General features: G+C 59.7%; 7 protein-coding genes and 1 non-coding gene across 8 annotated transcripts; 4 read left to right on the plus strand and 4 right to left on the minus strand.

The window, feature by feature from the left end:
- Positions 1-215: 215 nt before the first annotated feature.
- Positions 216-505, plus strand: BO66DRAFT_390921 (uncharacterized protein). Its single transcript, XM_025647128.1, has one exon. It carries the CDS (start codon positions 256-258, stop codon positions 484-486), a length of 231 nt encoding a protein of 76 aa, XP_025505119.1. The 5' UTR covers positions 216-255; the 3' UTR covers positions 487-505.
- Positions 506-795: 290 nt separating this feature from the next.
- BO66DRAFT_390922 (uncharacterized protein) lies at positions 796-2,495 on the plus strand. Its single transcript, XM_025647129.1, has 2 exons — positions 796-881; positions 992-2,495. Exon 2 carries the CDS (start codon positions 1,119-1,121, stop codon positions 2,421-2,423), a length of 1,305 nt encoding a protein of 434 aa, XP_025505120.1. The 5' UTR covers positions 796-881; positions 992-1,118; the 3' UTR covers positions 2,424-2,495.
- Positions 2,496-2,519: 24 nt separating this feature from the next.
- BO66DRAFT_t131 lies at positions 2,520-2,590 on the minus strand. Its single transcript has one exon. It is a non-coding gene; the product is annotated as a tRNA-His (tRNA).
- Positions 2,591-2,952: 362 nt separating this feature from the next.
- On the minus strand, positions 2,953-4,236 carry BO66DRAFT_347258 (uncharacterized protein). The gene is made up of 2 exons (XM_025644612.1): positions 4,057-4,236; positions 2,953-4,003 (listed from the first exon to the last, which is right to left on the minus strand). The coding sequence occupies exons 1-2, from the start codon at positions 4,228-4,230 to the stop codon at positions 3,116-3,118; spliced, it is 1,062 nt and encodes a 353-aa protein (XP_025505121.1). The 5' UTR covers positions 4,231-4,236; the 3' UTR covers positions 2,953-3,115.
- A 654-nt stretch (positions 4,237-4,890) lies between these two features.
- Positions 4,891-5,873, plus strand: BO66DRAFT_427946 (uncharacterized protein). Its single transcript, XM_025650377.1, has 2 exons — positions 4,891-5,173; positions 5,233-5,873. Exons 1-2 carry the CDS (start codon positions 4,945-4,947, stop codon positions 5,805-5,807), a joined length of 804 nt encoding a protein of 267 aa, XP_025505122.1. The 5' UTR covers positions 4,891-4,944; the 3' UTR covers positions 5,808-5,873.
- A 590-nt stretch (positions 5,874-6,463) lies between these two features.
- Positions 6,464-8,133, plus strand: BO66DRAFT_319934 (putative MFS transporter; the record flags this gene model as incomplete). Its single annotated transcript, XM_025643659.1, has 3 exons — positions 6,464-6,779; positions 6,828-7,134; positions 7,197-8,133. 3 exons carry the CDS (start codon positions 6,464-6,466, stop codon positions 8,131-8,133), a joined length of 1,560 nt encoding a protein of 519 aa, XP_025505123.1.
- Positions 8,134-8,213: 80 nt separating this feature from the next.
- BO66DRAFT_448494 (Aldo/keto reductase) lies at positions 8,214-9,431 on the minus strand (the record flags this gene model as incomplete). The annotated part of the gene is made up of 2 exons (XM_025651747.1): positions 8,214-9,036; positions 9,115-9,431. 2 exons carry the CDS (start codon positions 9,429-9,431, stop codon positions 8,214-8,216), a joined length of 1,140 nt encoding a protein of 379 aa, XP_025505124.1.
- Positions 9,432-9,835: 404 nt separating this feature from the next.
- On the minus strand, positions 9,836-17,066 carry BO66DRAFT_470489 (amino acid adenylation; the record flags this gene model as incomplete). The annotated part of the gene is made up of 2 exons (XM_025652792.1): positions 9,836-16,474; positions 16,530-17,066. 2 exons carry the CDS (start codon positions 17,064-17,066, stop codon positions 9,917-9,919), a joined length of 7,095 nt encoding a protein of 2,364 aa, XP_025505125.1. The 3' UTR covers positions 9,836-9,916.
- Between the last annotated feature and the right edge of the window lie 1,285 nt (positions 17,067-18,351).

Genomic DNA, 18,351 nt, shown 5'->3' on the forward strand with positions numbered 1-18,351 from the left:
TGAATTATAATAATAGGCGGGCTAACTGCCCTTTGCCCATCCCCCCGGCTCAGTCCCAGCTTTTTTCCTGTTGTCGGTGCTCACATCCCCCCCATAAAACCCACCATGTCATACTACGGTCAACAACAACAGCCACCTCCACCACAGGGATAGTACGTTAGCAGAGGAGCAGCCGAGTCTACTAGGCGAATCTGTTACTAATGAGATCTTTCTAGTTACCCACCTCCCGGGGGTCAATACCCACCTCCCCAGCAAATGCAGTATGCTCCCCCGCAAGAGCAGTCGCAGTCCAAGGACCGTGGGTGTCTCACCACCTGGTATGTGCTGACCTGGACCCGAGCGGACCTGACTTTGGCTAACTGCTCTCAGTCTTCTGACCATGTGCTGTTGTTTTCTCTGCGAGGAGGCCTGCGAGTGCTGCTTCGAGATCGTGGAATGCTTATGTTGTGGATGCTAGTCGCGGTGCTGTACTATACCATTGTTTGAGATTGATCCTGCTTCTGCTCGTTCCGTGTTCGGCCTGGTGGATGCATCAGCCACGTCTATACTTGTCGTTTGTTTATAGTGGTAGCTTACTAGATGAATTAGTGTCTTTTCTCGCATCGTTGCCCATTGCATCACTCGCATAGTCAGGGCTCAGATGACTTGTTGACTGTTGCGAATAGACAAGGCATCTCATGATCGAGATCAGCGTGGTCGTCAGGCTTGATCTGTAATCTCTGCCTTTATACTCTTTCGCTTCCCACAATGTATCCCCCAGAGCCTGATGGGCATCAGGGGCTTTCTCCGGGCTGAACTATTAGGGTCAAGAAAAGAGCACGTCGAGATCTCACTTCTTCTCGAGTCGAAACAGCCGTTCTTCACCCAGGCTTCATCTGCTGGTTCGCGTCTTTCTTTTCGTTGCTCTGATTCTCGTCATAATCCTCTCACTTATATCTTACATACAGTTTGGTTCCAGACACCTGCGCTCCCCTCTGACTCTTCTCTCCAGCAATATTGAAATCGCAATCCACCATCTCCTCTCACAAGCCTAAAGTCCTTCTCAGCGCAACAACACCTCCGTGTCCACCATCCGCCTGCTTCAACAATTACAATCGTTGGTAATCTCGCATATCAAAATGGCAGGCAAGCGGCCCTCTTCAACAACCAGCTCATCCAGAGCCCCGAAACGAGTCACCCCGGACAAACCCGCCAACGACCCCAACGACAAACTCCCCACCAACTCCCTCCCCATCAGCCCAATCCGCCTCCTCCCCCACCAAGCCCACATAACCCTAAACGAATTCCTCACCTGGCGCACCTCCCCCCTACCACCAGCAATCCCCGCCTTCGACGACCTGTCACCCCAACGCATCCGCGTCGGCCTAAGCCGCGACCTGCGCCCGCACCGACTCGACGCCCACTACCTGACCAACCAAGCCTACGAGCCCGTCTACCTGGCGCCCAACACCCGGTCCAGCACCTACACCCTCCTCCAGTCCGGCGGCGAGGCCCTGCCCGCAGACGACGTCGTCCTTTACCCGCCCTTCACCGACCCCCGGACCTGCCTCTCCGTCGCCCGCAACTCCCTGCGCGACTACCGGACCAAACTCACCGCCGCGGCGGACGCCTACCACGCCCGGCTGCGGGCTTGGCGCGCCCAGCGCCGACAGTGGGAGGCGGCGCTGCTGGTCGCGCTGGGGCGGCGCACGCCCGAGGAGACAGCCGCGCTGATCCGCAGCGAGGCGGCCAAGGATCGGTACCGTCCGTGGTTCGTGGGGATGGCGGCCCCCGCGGACGGCGGGTACGAGTTCACGAGCCCCCATGCTTTGTGCGATGGGCCGGTCGTGGCGTCGGCGGTGCGCGCCCGGCTCGATCATGTCGCGCGCACGATCAGTGCGTTGACCGACCGCTTGCGCCTCCTTGCGGAGGCCGGGCGGTACTTTGTTGTCGATGAGTTCGCGGAGCAGTACGAGCTGTGTCCCGAGAATGCGGCGCTTGATTACCCGGCGTTCGCGGACTGGGCCGTGGAGCGGTCGATGCATTGGCTGTGGGCTGTGCGGGAGGGCACGATTCCTGAGATGGAGGGGTTGGTCAGGGATTTGGGCGCTGAGAGGGAGGAGGAGGAGGAGGGTTTTGATGATGAACCGTGGCGTCCTGGGAGGGCTGGGTTGTTTATAGAAACGGGCCAGGAGCAGCCGTGGGGTGAACCGGCGTATTGCTTCCAGGTGGAGGTCCAGCGCGCCGGGCGACCGATCAATGCTTTGTTCGACGAGGAGATGCGGGACTTGCTTTACTGCGTGGAGGAGTGGTATTTCACGGCGTTGGATGAGAGGGAGCGGGCGATTGTGCAGGGGATGGAGTTGCGCTTCTGGCCGATGCCGGCCGAGCTCTATTGCAATGTGGGCGAGGCGTTGGGGTTTGAGAACCCGTTTGGGGATTGATTTGGTGGGGTTATAGATCTTGGGTTTGTTTACTCACAGGCACATCTACATTCAGTGAATTTAACCAGCCAGACAAAAACAACCCTAAAAAGAAAGTGGCGCTGCCCGGAATCGAACCGGGGCTGGCACGGCCACAACGTGACGTCATACCACTAGACCACAGCACCTGTTGTTGTGACATCGGCATCAACTTTGAGGTTCATATCCTTGCATTGTAGATGTAGTCACCTCCCAACAGCAGTCATCAACCCCAGGACAGAAACATAATTTACCTGCACATGATTACCCTCTACCCTTCTTCACTGTCTCTAAATTCAGTCACTGCTTCTTAAAGACTTGGGCCGGTGCACAGGAAGTGTCCACTTCCGCAGGAAAATCCTCTCGTCTGTTTTGGCCAACTGTGGTCAAACCTCGGGGGGTCTACATATATATCTGTTTCACCGCCCGCAAGGGCGTTTCTTCGCAATTGTTCAGCACTCACACGCGTTCCACCCCGAGAGTAATCAAAAACACGTAATATACAACCACTATTCGAATTCCATAATATACATGGCACAGCGCTACTCGCATAAATTATCGGAGGTCAACTCCGAGATGCGCCAGGGGCAGTGTGAACCCCGCGGGTCCGACCTCTCTTTTCCCCACACCAAACAGCTGTCCATCCATCCACATTCCATATCCAGTCCTCACATCTACTGCCTCAAACACGTCTGCCGCCACAAAGCCCAACACCTGGCACTCTCCAGAATATTCTCTGTCGAACCCATCACCGCCTCAAAGTCCTCCCCATCCTTTCCCCCCTCCCCCGGCCCATCCACCTCCCCATTCCCCAGATCCACCAAGCTCTTAACCCCGTACCGCTCCGCCGGGAAATACTGATGCACCACCTCCGGCACGACAGACAGACACCCCAGCCTCCCCGCACGACAGTGATGCATGACCGCGATATCGAAAGCCTCATCCCCACCGCCCCCGACCAACTCGAGCACCTTCCGCGCCCCGTCGCGGGACAGCGCGTACGCGAACGAGCACACCGGGTTGTACGACCGATACACCGCCCGCCGTCGGTCGGGCAACCGCGCGATATACTCCCTCGCCCAGCCGGAGTACTGCGCGTGCGGAATGGCGGTGGGGTCGTCGAAGACCACGGTCTCGATGCTGTCCTCCCAGTACTCGCCGCAGTGGCCGAGCCAGAGGAGGTCCCAGGCCCGGCCGTAGGGCGCGTTGTCGTTGTCCGCGGGGGGTGAGACGTGGGTGAGGTTGCGGACCGCGGCGGCGATCCGCGGGGTTTGGGCGCGCAGGGCCCGGTCCCAGTCGACGTCGTCTTCGAGGATCAGGGCGGTGTCCAGACGGGATTGGTGGATGTGTTTGATGAGGTCGAGGTGCGCGAGCCAGGCTTTGCTGGCGCCTTGGGTTGGGTGCTGCGTGCTGTCGCCTAGGGCTTGGAATGCGGTGACTAGGGCGGCGGGGATGGGGGGCTGGGGTGGGAGGGTGATTTCTAGTCCGGTCAGGTTGGCGGCGGCGAGGAGGCCTCGTGTTCGCCAGGAGGGGCCGGCGGAGAGGGCGAAGATCGCTTGGAACTGGTCTGCGGTTAACATCCACTGGTCTTGTGTATCGGAGAAGGAAGGCTTACGCCCAATGTCGAGTTGGCTGCGTCGCTGACTGGTGAAGCATCAGACGAGGGTGAAGCTGAGTATTCTAGCTTTCTAGAGGGCGCGATCGGGGAATATCGATACGAGGTGACTACGATCAAGAGAATGCAGCCTGCTGCGGTGAGGAAGAGGCATTGTCGTGGTGCCAGAAGCATATTGAGAAGATGGAGAATATTTAATTAGCTTATCTAGGAAAGAGATTCGAGGGTTGAGTCTTTATCAGGGCAACTGGTCGAGTTATGGGCGGCAACAGCTCATGCGAACGAAGCTTATAGGCGCGATAACGACACTGACAGGCCTTACGTCCATCGAATTGTCGTCCAAGGCCAAGCTGGCGGCGCAGCTTATCTGCATGGTTAGGGCTCGATGCAGCCAGTGATAGACGGAGCTTTAGCGCTAACCTCGTCTACCCCGGTCGATCCATCCCGTCATCACGCATTCCAAGGGTCACATCGTGTCGGCTTGGCCTGTCTGCGGTGTATCCACAGAGAAAATATGATGGGGTCCCCGAGATGTGCGAGTCAGACTTCTCTACCGCTTGTGCTAATAGCCCTTAGCCCAGCACACTATGCCTGTGATTCGTTCCAATGCAACTATCCCTGGAGAAGAGCTCAAAATAGCAACAGAGAAACGATGTGTTGGGATGGCGACACTTCTTACCTTACTAGCGATAGTAGCCATTGGTGAACCATCCCCTTGGGGTCTCCCTAGCAATGATAAGCCCAATTTTGGGGTCAAGCGAGTTCCCCGCCCTCACTGTCTGACTACTTTTGGATCCCTCTCTCACCCACTCTGTTACCTGGGCCGGGAGAAGCCAGCCATCAGACAACCGCAACGTCGTTCCGAGTGTACAACCACCCTACGGCAAAATGGCCAAATGCGTCTTCTATCTATGCATATACACCTCCGTCATCGTTCATGCGAGAGCGGAGGCAGGGATCTTCTACAATCCTCCGACCGGCGGCCCCATCCACGACTACTCGGAGGACCCCGTCTACACCCTCGAACAGACCGTCCAGCTCCGATGGGCGACCAGCCTCGAATACCTCTCTCTGATGCTCTGGCAGAATGACAATTCCGACTACGAGTGGCTTCAAAGTACGCATCCTGACAGCCATGAGTCTCATATTCATTATGCAAGCCACTAACAACCGCAGCCAACCTCAGCGGTGTCACCAGCTACGACTGGGTGGTCAGCACCCAAAGGAACCTGAGCGACGGCGTAGTGTTCTTCTTCCAGATCCGCGATGCGACCGATCTGGAAGACTGGGACGGGGTGTTCGCCAGCCACTACTTCAATATCTCTGCGGGTACGACCACCACGGCAGCAATCGGAACCTCAACTACAACAACGGCGGTATCGACGTCTGCCACATCCATCCCCTCTGTGGCGTTGACTGCATCAGCTGCTGTCACCGCCACATCGGCATCGGCGGAGACCACCACCCCGGCAGCGACGACTTCGGGGTCGGGTAGAGGAGCAAAGATCGGAATCGGAGTGGGGGTGCGTTTGGGCTGTGCGCTGTTGCTGACGATCGGACTGGCCTGGTACTGGCTCTGGCGACGTAGGAAGGTAGCCAGACGAGGGGCGATGGCTCCGATGGATATGAGAAGCGAGACTGTGCCATCGTATGAGTTGCCGGCTTTCTCGAAGGATCCCAAATACTCGCGTGCATCGGTACCTGCGGAGATGGAGGGCCGCGAGGAGGTCCCGTATGAGTTGCCATCATAAGAGACTCACTGCATCTAGGGCCTGTCATGGGACAATATCGGTGATCATCGGTTAATGATAATATCTACTGGTGCGTTAGCCCACCGTATCGAGAGACAAAGCCTATGTCTCTCAGTATCTGCAAGGCCGCTTGGACCCTCCGTCAGTCGTGGACGTGGGGGTTGGTGTTTCGCCACAAGCCACAAGCTTGTTGCAACCGCGCGCGCATCCAGTGAGGGACAAGCAGATCCTTGCATGAGATGCACCGTCATCATCATCTGACCTGGCCAGACAAACAGACAAACAAGCTAGAAACCTTGAATATCCTGGCCATCTGGCATACGAAGGCTAAACCCAGAGCCCCCCCCGTGCAACGTGGGGGCGAGAACCAGAGGCAAGATTGAAATCGAATGACGGGGGATCGACAGCGGGGAAGTCGGCCCATTTTGCCTCGGTCTTTGCCTGGCTTCACATTAGTGTCCGACTCGACCTCTGCTGCAAACCGGTAAGGGCTCCTGTCGTACCACCAGCTCATCAGGTCCGTGGGGGTGGCACCTTGTTGAATGCACTAGCATTTCCCCCGCATTTGTCGGTGTTATATGGGGTCGATCTCTCCCCTCCCCACCCTCCCCACCCTTCCCCAGATTTCTCTCTCATCCATACCTCCATCCGACATCATGGACAATGACATTAAGCCCGCTGCTCTTCACATCGAGGGCTCTGACTCTGCATCTCCCGACTTTGACCCCATTCCTCGTCCGCGCATCCCCCTGACGGAGGAGGATGGCCAGAGGATCAAACGCAAAACCGACTGGGCTATCCTGACCATCCTGGTCTGGGTGTATTTCCTGCAGATTCTGGATAAGACCGTCCTGGGATTTGGGGCCACCTACGGTATGACCGAGGACACGCACCTCACGGGCAACCAGTACTCGCTGATCGGGTCGATCGCTCCCATCGCCCAGCTGGCCTGGCAGCCATGTTCTTCCTGGCGTGAGTACAACGACTGAGGACTGGGGGAGTAATAGCTAACCACCCTAGTCATCGTCAAGGTCCGACCCCGGATCCTCATGCCCAGTCTGTGTCTCGGCTGGGGCATCGCTCAGACCTGCATGGCCGCCTGCCACAACTTTAGCCAACTCCTCGCGGCGCGATTCTTCCTCGGACTATTCGAGGCTGGCTGTCTACCGCTGTTCTCCATTCTTGTGGCTCGATGGTATCGTCGGGCTGAGCAGCCGATCCGCGTGGCGGCCTTCTACTCCACCAACGGCTGGGCAACCATCATCGCAGCTGCGCTGTCCTACGGATTGAGTCAGATCAAGTCCGATGTCTTGAAGGGATGGCAGATGTAAGTTTCCCTCCTGCATCCAGTGCATCCAAGTAGCAATGATAATAACCTTTTACGGGCAGCATCTTCCTGTTCGTCGGCCTCCTCACCATCGTCACCAGCCCAATCATCTACTGGCGCCTCGACAACGACATCGAGACGGCCCGCTTCCTCACCGAGAGCGAGAAGGAACAAGCTATCGAGCGACTGCGCGCCAACCAGACGGGCACGGGCACCCGGGAGTACAAGATGAGCCACCTGGTGGAAGCGGTGCTGGAGCCCAAGACCTACCTGTGGATCGGGCTGGCGCTGCTCCTCAACATCGGGGCCTCGGTGACCAACGTCTTCGGCCCGCTGATCCTGAAGGGGCTGGGGTTCGGGACAGACCATGTGACGCTGCTGAACATGCCCTTCGGCGCGGTGCAGGTGATCATCATCCTGCTGGCGAGCTACCTGGCCCAGAAGGCGAGCATGAAGGGGGTCATCCTGGCGGCGTTGGTGCTGCCCGTGGTCGCCGGGCTGGCGATGCTGTATGCGCTGCCCCGGGATAGCAGTGCCAACGGGGCGCTCATGGCGGGCTTCTACCTGCTGGCGTTCTTGTTCGGGGGCAATCCCTTGATCGTGGCGTGGATTGTCTCCAACACCGGTGGCACGACGAAGCAGAGTGTCTGCATGAGTCTGTTTAATGCTGCGACCTCGTCGGGCAACATCATCGGGCCCTTGCTGTTTGATGCCAAGGATGCACCGACCTACCGGCCGGGGCTGAAGGCGTGCCTGGGCATCTTTGTGGCGTTGGTGGGGGTCACGCTGATGCAGTGGGCGAATCTGGTGGTGCTGAACCGCATACAGGAGAAACGGCGCGTGAAGAATGGCAAGCCGGCCAAGCTGCAGGATCTGTCGATGCGGAGCGGCGGACAGAATGAGAGCGATGCTGCGCCGACGACGACAGAGGAGACCGGGCAGCAGGGGCTGATGGACTTGACGGACCGCGAGAATGACGAATTCATTTATGTATACTAGCATGATCACCTTTATGATACACACTGTGCCCTTTCCAGCAACCAAGACACCCCCAACAAACAATATACCGTCCCCCAAACTCAAGCATACCCCACAGGTCTCTCAAACCTGACAAAATCAACCACCCCCGCATTAGCGAGGGACATGCCCTCCCTCCCCGTAACCCCGGGTTCCTCGCCCAGCATATTCTGCGGAAACCCCAACTCCAACGGCTTGACCCCCTCCAAAAACCGGATCTGCTCCTCGGACAACCTCACCTCCAACGCCTGAATATTATCCCTGAGATGCTCGACCTTCCGCCCGCCGACCACGGGAAACACATTCGGATGTTTAGCCAGCACGTACGCCAACGCGACGGCGGTCACCGACTCGATCCCCACCTCGGCCGCCACCTTGCCCAGCGCCTCGCTCATGCGCACCTCATCCTCGCTCTGCTCGCCGCTCCCCATCATCCTGCGCAGCCCCTCCCCATTCTCCCTCCGCGCGGCCATCGCCTGGGGCGACTGGAACTTGCCCCCGCCGAGCACATCCCACGGCGCGACGGCCATCCCGAACCGGCGCGCCATGGGGATCACCTCGCGCTCCAGGTCGCGGTGCAGCACGTTCCACCGCCCCTGGTAGATGCTGAACTGCGTCTTGCCCTGCAGGCGCGCGTACGTGTTGGCCGCGCTGACCACCCAGGCCGGCGCGTTGCAGATCCCCAGGTACAGCACCTTGCCCTGCTGCACCAGCATGTGCAGGCTGTCCATCACCTCCTCGATCGAGGTGGTGCTGTCCCACCAGTGCACGTACAGGATGTCCACGTAGCTGGTCTGCAGCTTGGCCAGCGAGTCGTGCACGCTCAGGTGCAGGCTGCGCCGGTGGTTGCCGGCGAAGTTGATCTTCGGGTAGGAGGGGTGGTAGCTGCTCTCCGTGGTGTTTTGTGGGCTGGAGGAGGAGGAGGAGGAGGAGGGGGTAGGCGCAGGGTTGGGCGGCTTGTACAGCCCCGTGTACTTGGTCGCCACCACCAGGTGGTCGCGCACCCCGCGCAGGGCCATCCACTCCCCGAGCCACCGCTCCGACTCCTCGTTCTGGTAGTTGTTCGCCGTGTCGATGAAGTTGCCCCCGGCCGCAAGGTAGGCGTCTAGCAGCGCGAAGCTGGCTTCTTTCGTCATTGAGCCCAGTCCGCCGGACCAGGCGGTGCCGATGGACATCGCGCCGAGTTGGAAGGGCGAGACCCGGATGCCGGCGGTCGAGGCGAGCGTGCGGTACCGGCCTAGGGCGGTGGGGGGAGGGGGCGCGGGGGCGAACATGTCCATTTTGTTTGTGTCCGTGTTTGTTTGTGATGAAAGGGTGGTGGTGTGTTGTGTGGGAGGATTGGTTGGGATATAGATGAATGGTTGTGGGGGTGGTGGTGGTGAGAGGGAAGGGGGAGTTAGGGCTGGGCGGATGGGTGAGAGAGGAAAAAGAACAAGAGACAGGCTGGGGACATGCGCCTTCTTATACCCTCCCTCCTCCTGCTTAGCCCTGATCGGCGAGATTCAACGCTACCCATCGATGGATCGGCTGGCTTATGCGAGATTAGTTGAACCAACGGCTTGATCGAGGTTCATGCTCCACCTGCTGCTCAAGTCTAGTCTGATTATGTAGTGGAACTATTGACGAAGGATAATAGATGAACGAGCAAATCACATTGGATGCTAGCCTAATCAGATCCCAATTACCCCATACTCCAGACATTACGCTATTATACAAAACACGAAGCACTACAGCCTCAGCCAGTCCATCCTATAGGACTGTCATTTTAAGCTAGTCCATTAACCATCCCCTTGACATTCTCCCACACATTGCCCGACCGCTGGAACACCTTCTCCGCCATATACCGCATTTTCTTGCCCGTGGGGCTAGCAATAAACCCCGCGTCCACCAAGAACTGCACATTGCGGCGAACGGTAGCCTTGACATGCTGGCGCTGCGAGGGAGTCACCACACTCGCATCGGGCAGCACATCCCCGCCGCTGAGCCGGCCGTCAATCGCCTCGAAAACCTGCATCACCGGCCACAGCGGATGGCCCGTGGCGTCGCGCTGGATCGCCTGCTGCAGGGTGTCGAGGTAGGTGGCATGGTCGACGGCGCGGAGCGGGTACTGGAGCTCGTGGTGGAAGATGTCCCAGAACTCGCGCTCGGTGATGCCGTCGGTCATGAAGGTGACGGTGCGCATGGCGTCGGCGGGGCAGAAGGCCTGGTGGATGGTCTCCTCGGCGACGCGCGTGCTGCTCGTGACGAACATCCAGGAGGACTCGCCGACGTCGCGGCTGTAGCAGCGCGCGTCCACCACCGCCGACGCCAGCCGCCACACGAAGTCGTCCGTGTTGGCCACGCCCTCCTCCGGCGTGCCCAGGATCAGCCCCGGCTTGACGATCGCGAACTGGCCCGCGTACCGCGCCGCGAACTGCTTCACCAGCAGCTCCGACAGGTACTTGGTCTGCGCGTACCCGTTCGCGTGCGCCACCTCCGCCGCGATCTCCCGGTCGTCCTCGTCCGGGTGCCACCGGTGACCCCCGGAGACGTAGACCAGCCGCGGCCGCGCCGGCGAGCTGACCGCCGCCTTGATCAGCTCCGCCGTCGAGTCCACGTTGGCCGCGCGCAGCACCTCCGTCCCCGCGTTCCAGTTCACCGCCGCCCCCGCGTGGATGATCGCGTGCACCAGGCCGCCCTCGTTGGGGCTCTCGCCCGTGAGGGAGGCCCATTGCTTGGCCTTCAGGCCTAGTCGTGGCTGCGCCAGGTTGCCCGCCCACACGTCCAGCTTGGTCAGGTAGTAGTCCGACCACCACTGCGCGCGCACCGCGGCGTCCTTGACGCGGATGAACGCCTCGGAGGGCGTCGCGGCGCGCACGTGCGCGATGACGCGGCCGACGTCCGGGCGATCGCACAGCTGGCGCAGGATCTGCGTGCCCAGGAAGCCCGTGACGCCGGTCACGAAGACGGTCTTCTTGACGGGGCTGCGCGTGATGATCGACTTCATGAGCGCGGTGGCTTCCTTCATGGCATCAAAAGTGGAGGCCGGGGATACGGTGGCCGGGGCGGTGCCGGTGAGCTCGGCGTCGAGGAGGGCGGCCAGCGAGCGCACGGTCATCTGCCCGTCCAGGATGCGCGAGACGTCGACCTTGACGCCGTAGGTCTGCTTGATGAAGCTGGCCAGGCTGATGACCTGCACCGAGTCGATGCCCATCGAGGCGATGTTGAAGTCGTGGCCCTGCAGGGGGATGCTGCTGCTGTCGTCGCGGCTGACTAGGCTAGCGATCTTGTTGCTGATCGCCAGCGCCTTGCCCTCGTCCGGCCGAAGCGTGGACACGGTGGGCTCGTTGCGTTTCAGCCCCATCGTCGGTGCGAAGTCCGCCGGCAGCTGCGCAAGCCACGTGTCCACCGCCTTGCGGTCGATCTTCGTCGACGACGAGCTGGGGATCTTCTCAACCACGATCCAGATCACGGGCACCATGTGCGCGGGGAGCGTCTCGCTCATGGACTGGGAGAGCGCAGGCAGATCGAAGCCGGTCTCCTGGAGGGTGACTGGGGCGACCGGGGCTAGCTTGTCACCGCTGGTGGCGGTCAGCTCGAGCGTGGCGATGAGCTTGTTGGCGTAGATCCCCTTCTTGGGGTACGAGACGATCGCCTGCGAGACCGCGGCCGGCAGGCAGAGGTGGTACTCGATCTCACCGAGCTCGACGCGCTGCCCGCGGATCTTGACCTGCGTGTCCTTGCGGCCGATGAACTGCAGCGACCCGTCGGCGCTGTGCTTGACGAGATCGCCCGTCTTGTACAGCCGGTCGCAGCGCGACCAGGGCAGCCAGGCGGGCCGCGGGATGAACGCTGCGGCGGTCTTCTCCGCGTTCTTGAGGTAGTGGCGCGCCAGCGTGTGGCCCTCGACCAGCAGCTCGCCGATGCAGCCCACGGGGGCCAGCTTGTTGTGGTCGTCGCGGTCGGTCACCCAGCAGGCGCCGCCGACGGCGGTGCCGATGTCGTTGGGCGCGGTGCCGGGCACGACGCGGCGGTTGGACGAGCTGCAGACGCAGCACTCGCTGGGGCCGTAGCCGTTGACGAGGCGGACATAGGGGGTCCAGGTGGCGACGTGGGTGGCGGTCATGGCCTCGCCGGCCAGACACAGGGTCTCCAGGGTGGGCACGGTGGCCGGGTCGATCGTGCTGACGAAGGAGGGGGTCAGCACCGCCCAGTCGACGTTCATGCGCGTCATGGCCTCGGCGATGTTGCCGCGGCGCTCGGCCTCCGAGGGCACGCACACGCAGCCGCCCTGCACCAGCGTCGACAGGATCTCCAGCACGCTCGCATCGAACGTGTACGACGCAAACTGCAGCACGCGCCGCCCCATCTGCAGCCCTTCCTTGTGGGCGAGCGCCCCCGTGCAGAAGGCGCGGTGCTCCACCACCGACCCCTTGGGCGTGCCCGTGCTGCCCGATGTGAAGATCACGTACGCGGCGTTGGACGGCGCCACGGGCGTCTGAGACATCTGGGGCATCGATGCCTGGGCCATCCCCGGTCCGACGGCGATCGCCTTCTCGACGAGCCCCGGGCACCGGCCCAGCTGCTCCTCCGAGCACAGCATCACATGCGCGTTGACCTCCTGGACGACTAGCTGCATGCGGCTGGACGGCTGCGACGCGTCCATGGGCACGAACGCGCCGCCCGCTTTCATGGTCGCCAGCATGGCGACGATCGTCCACATGGACTTTTCGAAGCACAGCGGCACGAACACCTCGGGCCCGACCCCGGCGTTCATGAGGTGGGCGGCGAGCTTCGAGGAGATGTTGTCGAGCTCGGCGTAGGTGAGGTTGCCATCCCACGCGCACACGGCCGGGGCGGTCGGATTCACCATGGTGTTCTTGGCGATGAGGTTGTGGACGCAGTCCTCGGTGGCTTCGGGGATTGTGCGGTTCCACTGCAGGAGATCGCTCATGTCGCGCGGGCTGATCAGCTCGAGGTCGGCAAGGGTGCGGCCGGCGGGCTCCTGCGCCAGCTGCTGCAGGACATGCTCGAGTTGCTGCACGATGCGCTCCACCTGGCCGCGGGGCAGGACCGCGTTGTCGAAGTGGACGTGCACCAGGACCCCCCCGTCGGCGGAGAGGCTGCACTCCAGCGTGAGGGCTACGGTGCTGAAGCTCGCGCGCGGGGCCGAAAAAGGCTGGATCAGGCTGGCCTCGGGCACCGAGCTGGCGGGCTGGATGACAAGCAGAGTCTGGAAGCTGCACGCTGAGGGAGCGTTGTCGCAGACCCGGGCAATGTTCTGCAGGCCGTAGTTCTGGTAAGGGGTCATTTCCACCGAGTGAGCATGGACGGCCTTGAGGTAGTCATTGACGGATTGCTGGGGCTCCAGGTGCGCCTTGATGGGCACCGTGGCAATGACCGGTCCGACTACGTCTTCAACACCACGCACAGATGCATTGCGTCCGCTGACGGTGCAGCCGAAGACCGTGTCGGGGGAGTCACAATAGCGGGCCTGGAGGAGGGTCCAAGCCGCACGGATCAGAGTTGCGGTGGTGAAGTCAGAGGGACCATTGCGGTGGACCTTGAGGTTGTGAATGAGCGACTCGTTGGCGAGAGGCTGATATGTAGCCGAGGGGAGGGTGGGAAATGCGATCAGATCGCCTTCAGCCAGATCGTTACGCCAGTACGTCTCCGTCGCCTCGTCCTTGTTCTTCTCTACCACGTGCTGGACGAAATCCCGGAACTGCGGACGCGCGGGGGGCACACTGCCCTGCAGAGCGTCCAGGAGGTCATTGAACAGCATCTCCAGGGAGAGCCCGTCGTAGATGGCGTGGTGGATGGTCAGGACGAAAGAGGTCTTATCTGTGGCAGACTCGACGATGGCGTGTCTTGTGAGAGCATCGCCCATGTGCATGGGGATCGCCTCGTCAGCCTGGAGATACTCCTCCAAGTCGCTACCGTGGCCCCATTGGATGCGGTCACGACAGACCATCTGGACTGTGCCGTAGCGGTCCGTCTCCACCATCCTCGTACGCAGCACGTCATTGTTCGCGACGACAATCTCCCACAGCTCCTTGAAGCGGTCGACGCTCAGGTTCGCCGGCAACTCAAGCGTGTGGCGGGCGATATAGGATCCGGAGATCTTGGCCGAGAGAGCCATCAAACCAGTCTGCAGCGGTGTGCAAGGATACGCATCTTGGATGAGCTCTGCATCCTTGAACCCACTGGCAACCTGAATCTCTGAGCGGATGCTCTCCTCGTCGTCGCCGAGAAGCTCGAAGGGCCGTGCAGGCGGAAGCTCAGTCGAGGGACGACCCGGCACCATCACCTTGGCCATGTCGCGTAGCACGAGATTGTCCATGATGTCGCTAACCTGGAGCTGGTAGCCCTCGGCGCGGCATCGCCGCACCAGGTTCATCGCCTCGATGGAGTCACCACCCAGATGGAAGAAGTTGTCCTCCACGCCGATCTCCTCGGGTGAGCAATGCAAGATCTCGGACCACAGTTGCTGGAGCTGCTTCTCATCTGCAGTGGAAGGCATGGTGCGTGTGGACTTTGCCGGGCCTCCAGCGAGGGCTGCCAGCTCCGACAAGGACAGACCGGTGCCGAAGGTCGTGATCATGCGTCGGTCCGTCTTACCCGAGGCTGTCAGGGGCATGTACGCGAGCGGGATGAACGCAGAGGGGATCATGTACGGCGGAAGCCTCTGTACAAGCTCGGTATTCATCTGCGAGGCGATGCCCGAAATATCGGCATGGTCCGTAGGCGTAGCATGGAATGGGTGCTGGAACTCAGGCCCGAAGCCACTCTGGCTGGAGATGAAGGCGACCAGCATGGCCTTGCCCTGTGGCTGCACCATCGACACCGCCGTCTTGACCTGGTTGTTGATGGCGCGCATGTGCGCCTCGATCTCGGTCAGCTCGACTCTCTGCCCACGGATCTTGACCTGCAAGTCCTTCCGGCCGATCAGATGAATCCTGCCGTCGTCGCCATAGCGAGCGAGATCGCCTGTCTTGTAGAACTGACGGGTGATGCCCGGTTGCTGTGCCCACTTGGGATCCTTGATGTAGACTGCTTGGGTGCGCTCGGGGTCGGCCAGGTAGCCGCGCGCCAGGGTAGGGCCCTCCATAATCAACTCTCCAGCTGCTCCGATCGGGACCAGTCGATCATGGTCGTTCGCATCGACGATCCACGAGAGGGCGCCGACGGCTCGGCCGATGCAGCTGCGCGGTGTATCCGTGACCATGGGTCCGATCATACACACCGAGCACTCGCTGGCACCGTAGATGTTGATCAAGCGAGCGACAGCAGCCCAACGGTCAATAATGTCCTGGGCGACTGCTTCACCAGCCAGGATGAGGGTCTTCAAGGTAGGAGCATCCTCTGTCTTGAGAGACCGGGCGAAACTAGGGGTGAAGATTGCCCAATTTGCATCCATGGAGCGGAGGGCGGGACGGATATCGGTATGACGGTCGTGGTCAGATGGGATGCACAGACATCCACCGAAGATGAGGGTGGTGAAGATCTCGAAAGTGCTGATGATGAAGGTATAGGCACCAAACTGCAAGGCACGTGTGTCCTCGTTGATGTTCATGGCAGGACCATGGTGGAGGGCGCTCGAAGCCACAGACGCATGCTCATGGACAACACCTTTGGGTTTGCCGGTACTTCCAGACGTGAACATGACAAAGGAGATGTCGTGAGGCCGCGATCGTGACTCAAACTCGACATCCGAGCTCGTCTTAATGCTCTCGATCAGAGCGGCGTCTACTGTGATGACCTGCGGGGCGATACCGGCCAAGAGCGCCTGGTTGGCCTCGGAGGTCATGACCGTCGTGGCCTTTACGCTTTCGACGATCGTCTCAATACGCTGGCGTGGATGGCGGGGGTCTAGAGGCACCCAGGCAGCACCGACCTTCCACAAGGCGATCATAGTGATGATGGTCCAGCGGGACTTTTCAAAACAGACTGGAACCAGCTGGCCCCGACGCACACCGACTGACTCCAGATAGCTTGCTACACGGCATGCGGTCTGATTGAACTGGGCGTACGTCATCTGGCCATCCCATGAGAAGATGGCTGGGCTATTGGGGTTGCGCTGTGCGGCCTCTTCAATCAACCGGTCAACGCACACGGCACTCTCCTTCGGAAGGATGCGGTTCCACGCTCCAATCTGAAGCGTGTCCAGCTCACTGGGGTGGCAGAGAGTGGACACCGGCTTGAAGGGATCGGTGCAAACATTATGTAGGATATCGGCGAAGGTATTAGCGATATATTCGGCCTGGGCTTGCGAGACCGTAGGTTTGTGGTATATTAAGTCTAGGGTGGACAAAGAGGGATCGATTCGTAGGACGTAGTCAAACTAGCGAGAGATAGTTAGCAACCGAACAGAACTATATTCCAATGAAGAGACACACAGTTCTGCCGCCAACAATCTCATTCTCAGAGATTTCAGCCTTGGAGGTAGAGTCCCGCAGCCAGATTGCGGTATTACACGGCTTTGGGTCGAGACTGGCGAGAACCTGCAAGGTCTCTGGAAAAGAGAGCAGCAGGTCTGCGCTGTGCAGCCCTTCTTTCAGGGTCTGCTGTGGAATCGAGAGGATTGATATGTCTGACTCCAACCGTATCCGGCACAGAGCCGCGTCTGTCACTTGTTGCTTCGAGTTGGAGGGTTGGAGGCCGATGCCCCCGTATGTAATGTCCTCGGAGCCAGAATACGAGCGCAGCATGGCAGCCCATGCTGCTTGGACGAGATCCAAGGGAGACACATCGTGCTCCTGAGAGCATGCTTGCATCAGGGATACATTGAGGTCGACGTCTATTTTCCCTACGGGAGTCTTGGTCTGACGTTTCGAAAAAAGACCCGTGGGGAGGTGTGAAGGGGTCACGTCTGTGACCAGCTCGCTCCAACGCTGACGGAGCCGGTCAGCATCATCCAGGATGATGGACGGCATTTTGTGTTCAAGGAGGAGAGATGAGATAAAAAAAAGAGTGACAAGAGCAAGAGCCAGGAGGAAGGGGATAAGTTTGGCAGGCTGGAGGGTGATGGAGAAACAAAACGCAAGCAGCAAACGCGACGCGCAAGAAATCGAGAATGAAAATCGGAGGATAACGTGGGGAACTGAGAAGATGATCAGGAACAGGGAGAAAAGAGAGCGACTCGGCCAACAGTGCTATTATGTGTAGCAGGGCTTGGGGCTCCGTCACCTGCATCCACGACAACTCTCGTCCACAACCTGCTACAGACTCTATCATATTCCCTTTGAGGAAATCCCGTAGGAGGAGCCCGAAGCGAAGCAGCCGCGCTGGACCTGACCCAGTAAGCTGGAAAAGCAGGACCCCGAGGTGAACTCCAGTTCATCATCCTCGATCCAACCGGCAGCCTCGAGCATCAGGACTAGTCTACATGTAGAATGAAAGGCGATGAACCCTCGATCGGATAGTGTGGGTATAGCAATCTAGTGCCGGATGTTTGACAACATGGTGATGCCGGGTCTCCGAGTGCAAGAGCCCTGTTGGGTTGGGTTGTATCGATGCGGTGGATGTTCGATCATCCTGACGTGGGCTGTGGACCGTAGACTGTGGACCGTGGACGGTGGGGTCTGCGTGCTCTGCCATTCCGTCCTGATCAGATTCAGATGTTCCTGACCCATCCAGAGGCAAATTGTGATGATCAGCAATGGAAATAGAGACCCAGTCAGTCGGCTCAACCCGTGTGTTTTCCGTGTGTGTATTGGTATTTGTGTTTCTCGCGTGGAGCAGCACGAACCACAACAAACAAATCGAGGTGTTTCAGCTCATAGATCGCAAGTGAAACGATGGCATGGTGGTTCCATGGGTTCTGATTGCATGCTCCCGGAAGCCGCGTGGAGTTATCCATGGATATGAGCAGGAGGGGATTTGTAAGGTGAAGGTGAAGGAGAAGGAGGAGAAGGTGAAGATTCAGCATTTCCGGAATCTCGCTTATCGGAGCGCGGCTGCACGGGCGATCTTGCATTCTTCGGGCTTAGCGCCGGCGGGTCGGGCGGGTCCAGCGGTAATTTCACGCGGTAGTATGCGTATTGCTTCGCGTATGAAACAAGATCTCGGTATGTAATGTCTGATACTGCGTTACCATCCATCCAAGGCAATATCAACCAACCCTCGAGATCTTCTTCCCTCCACTCTGCGAATCCACTGCAACCCACCACCATCACGCCTATTTCCAACACGGAAAATGAAGAGCTCAAGACCTACCCA

Source organism: Aspergillus aculeatinus, assembly GCF_003184765.1.
Source record: "Aspergillus aculeatinus CBS 121060 unplaced genomic scaffold BO66scaffold_17, whole genome shotgun sequence".
Classification (NCBI taxonomy): Eukaryota; Fungi; Ascomycota; class Eurotiomycetes; order Eurotiales; family Aspergillaceae; genus Aspergillus; species Aspergillus aculeatinus.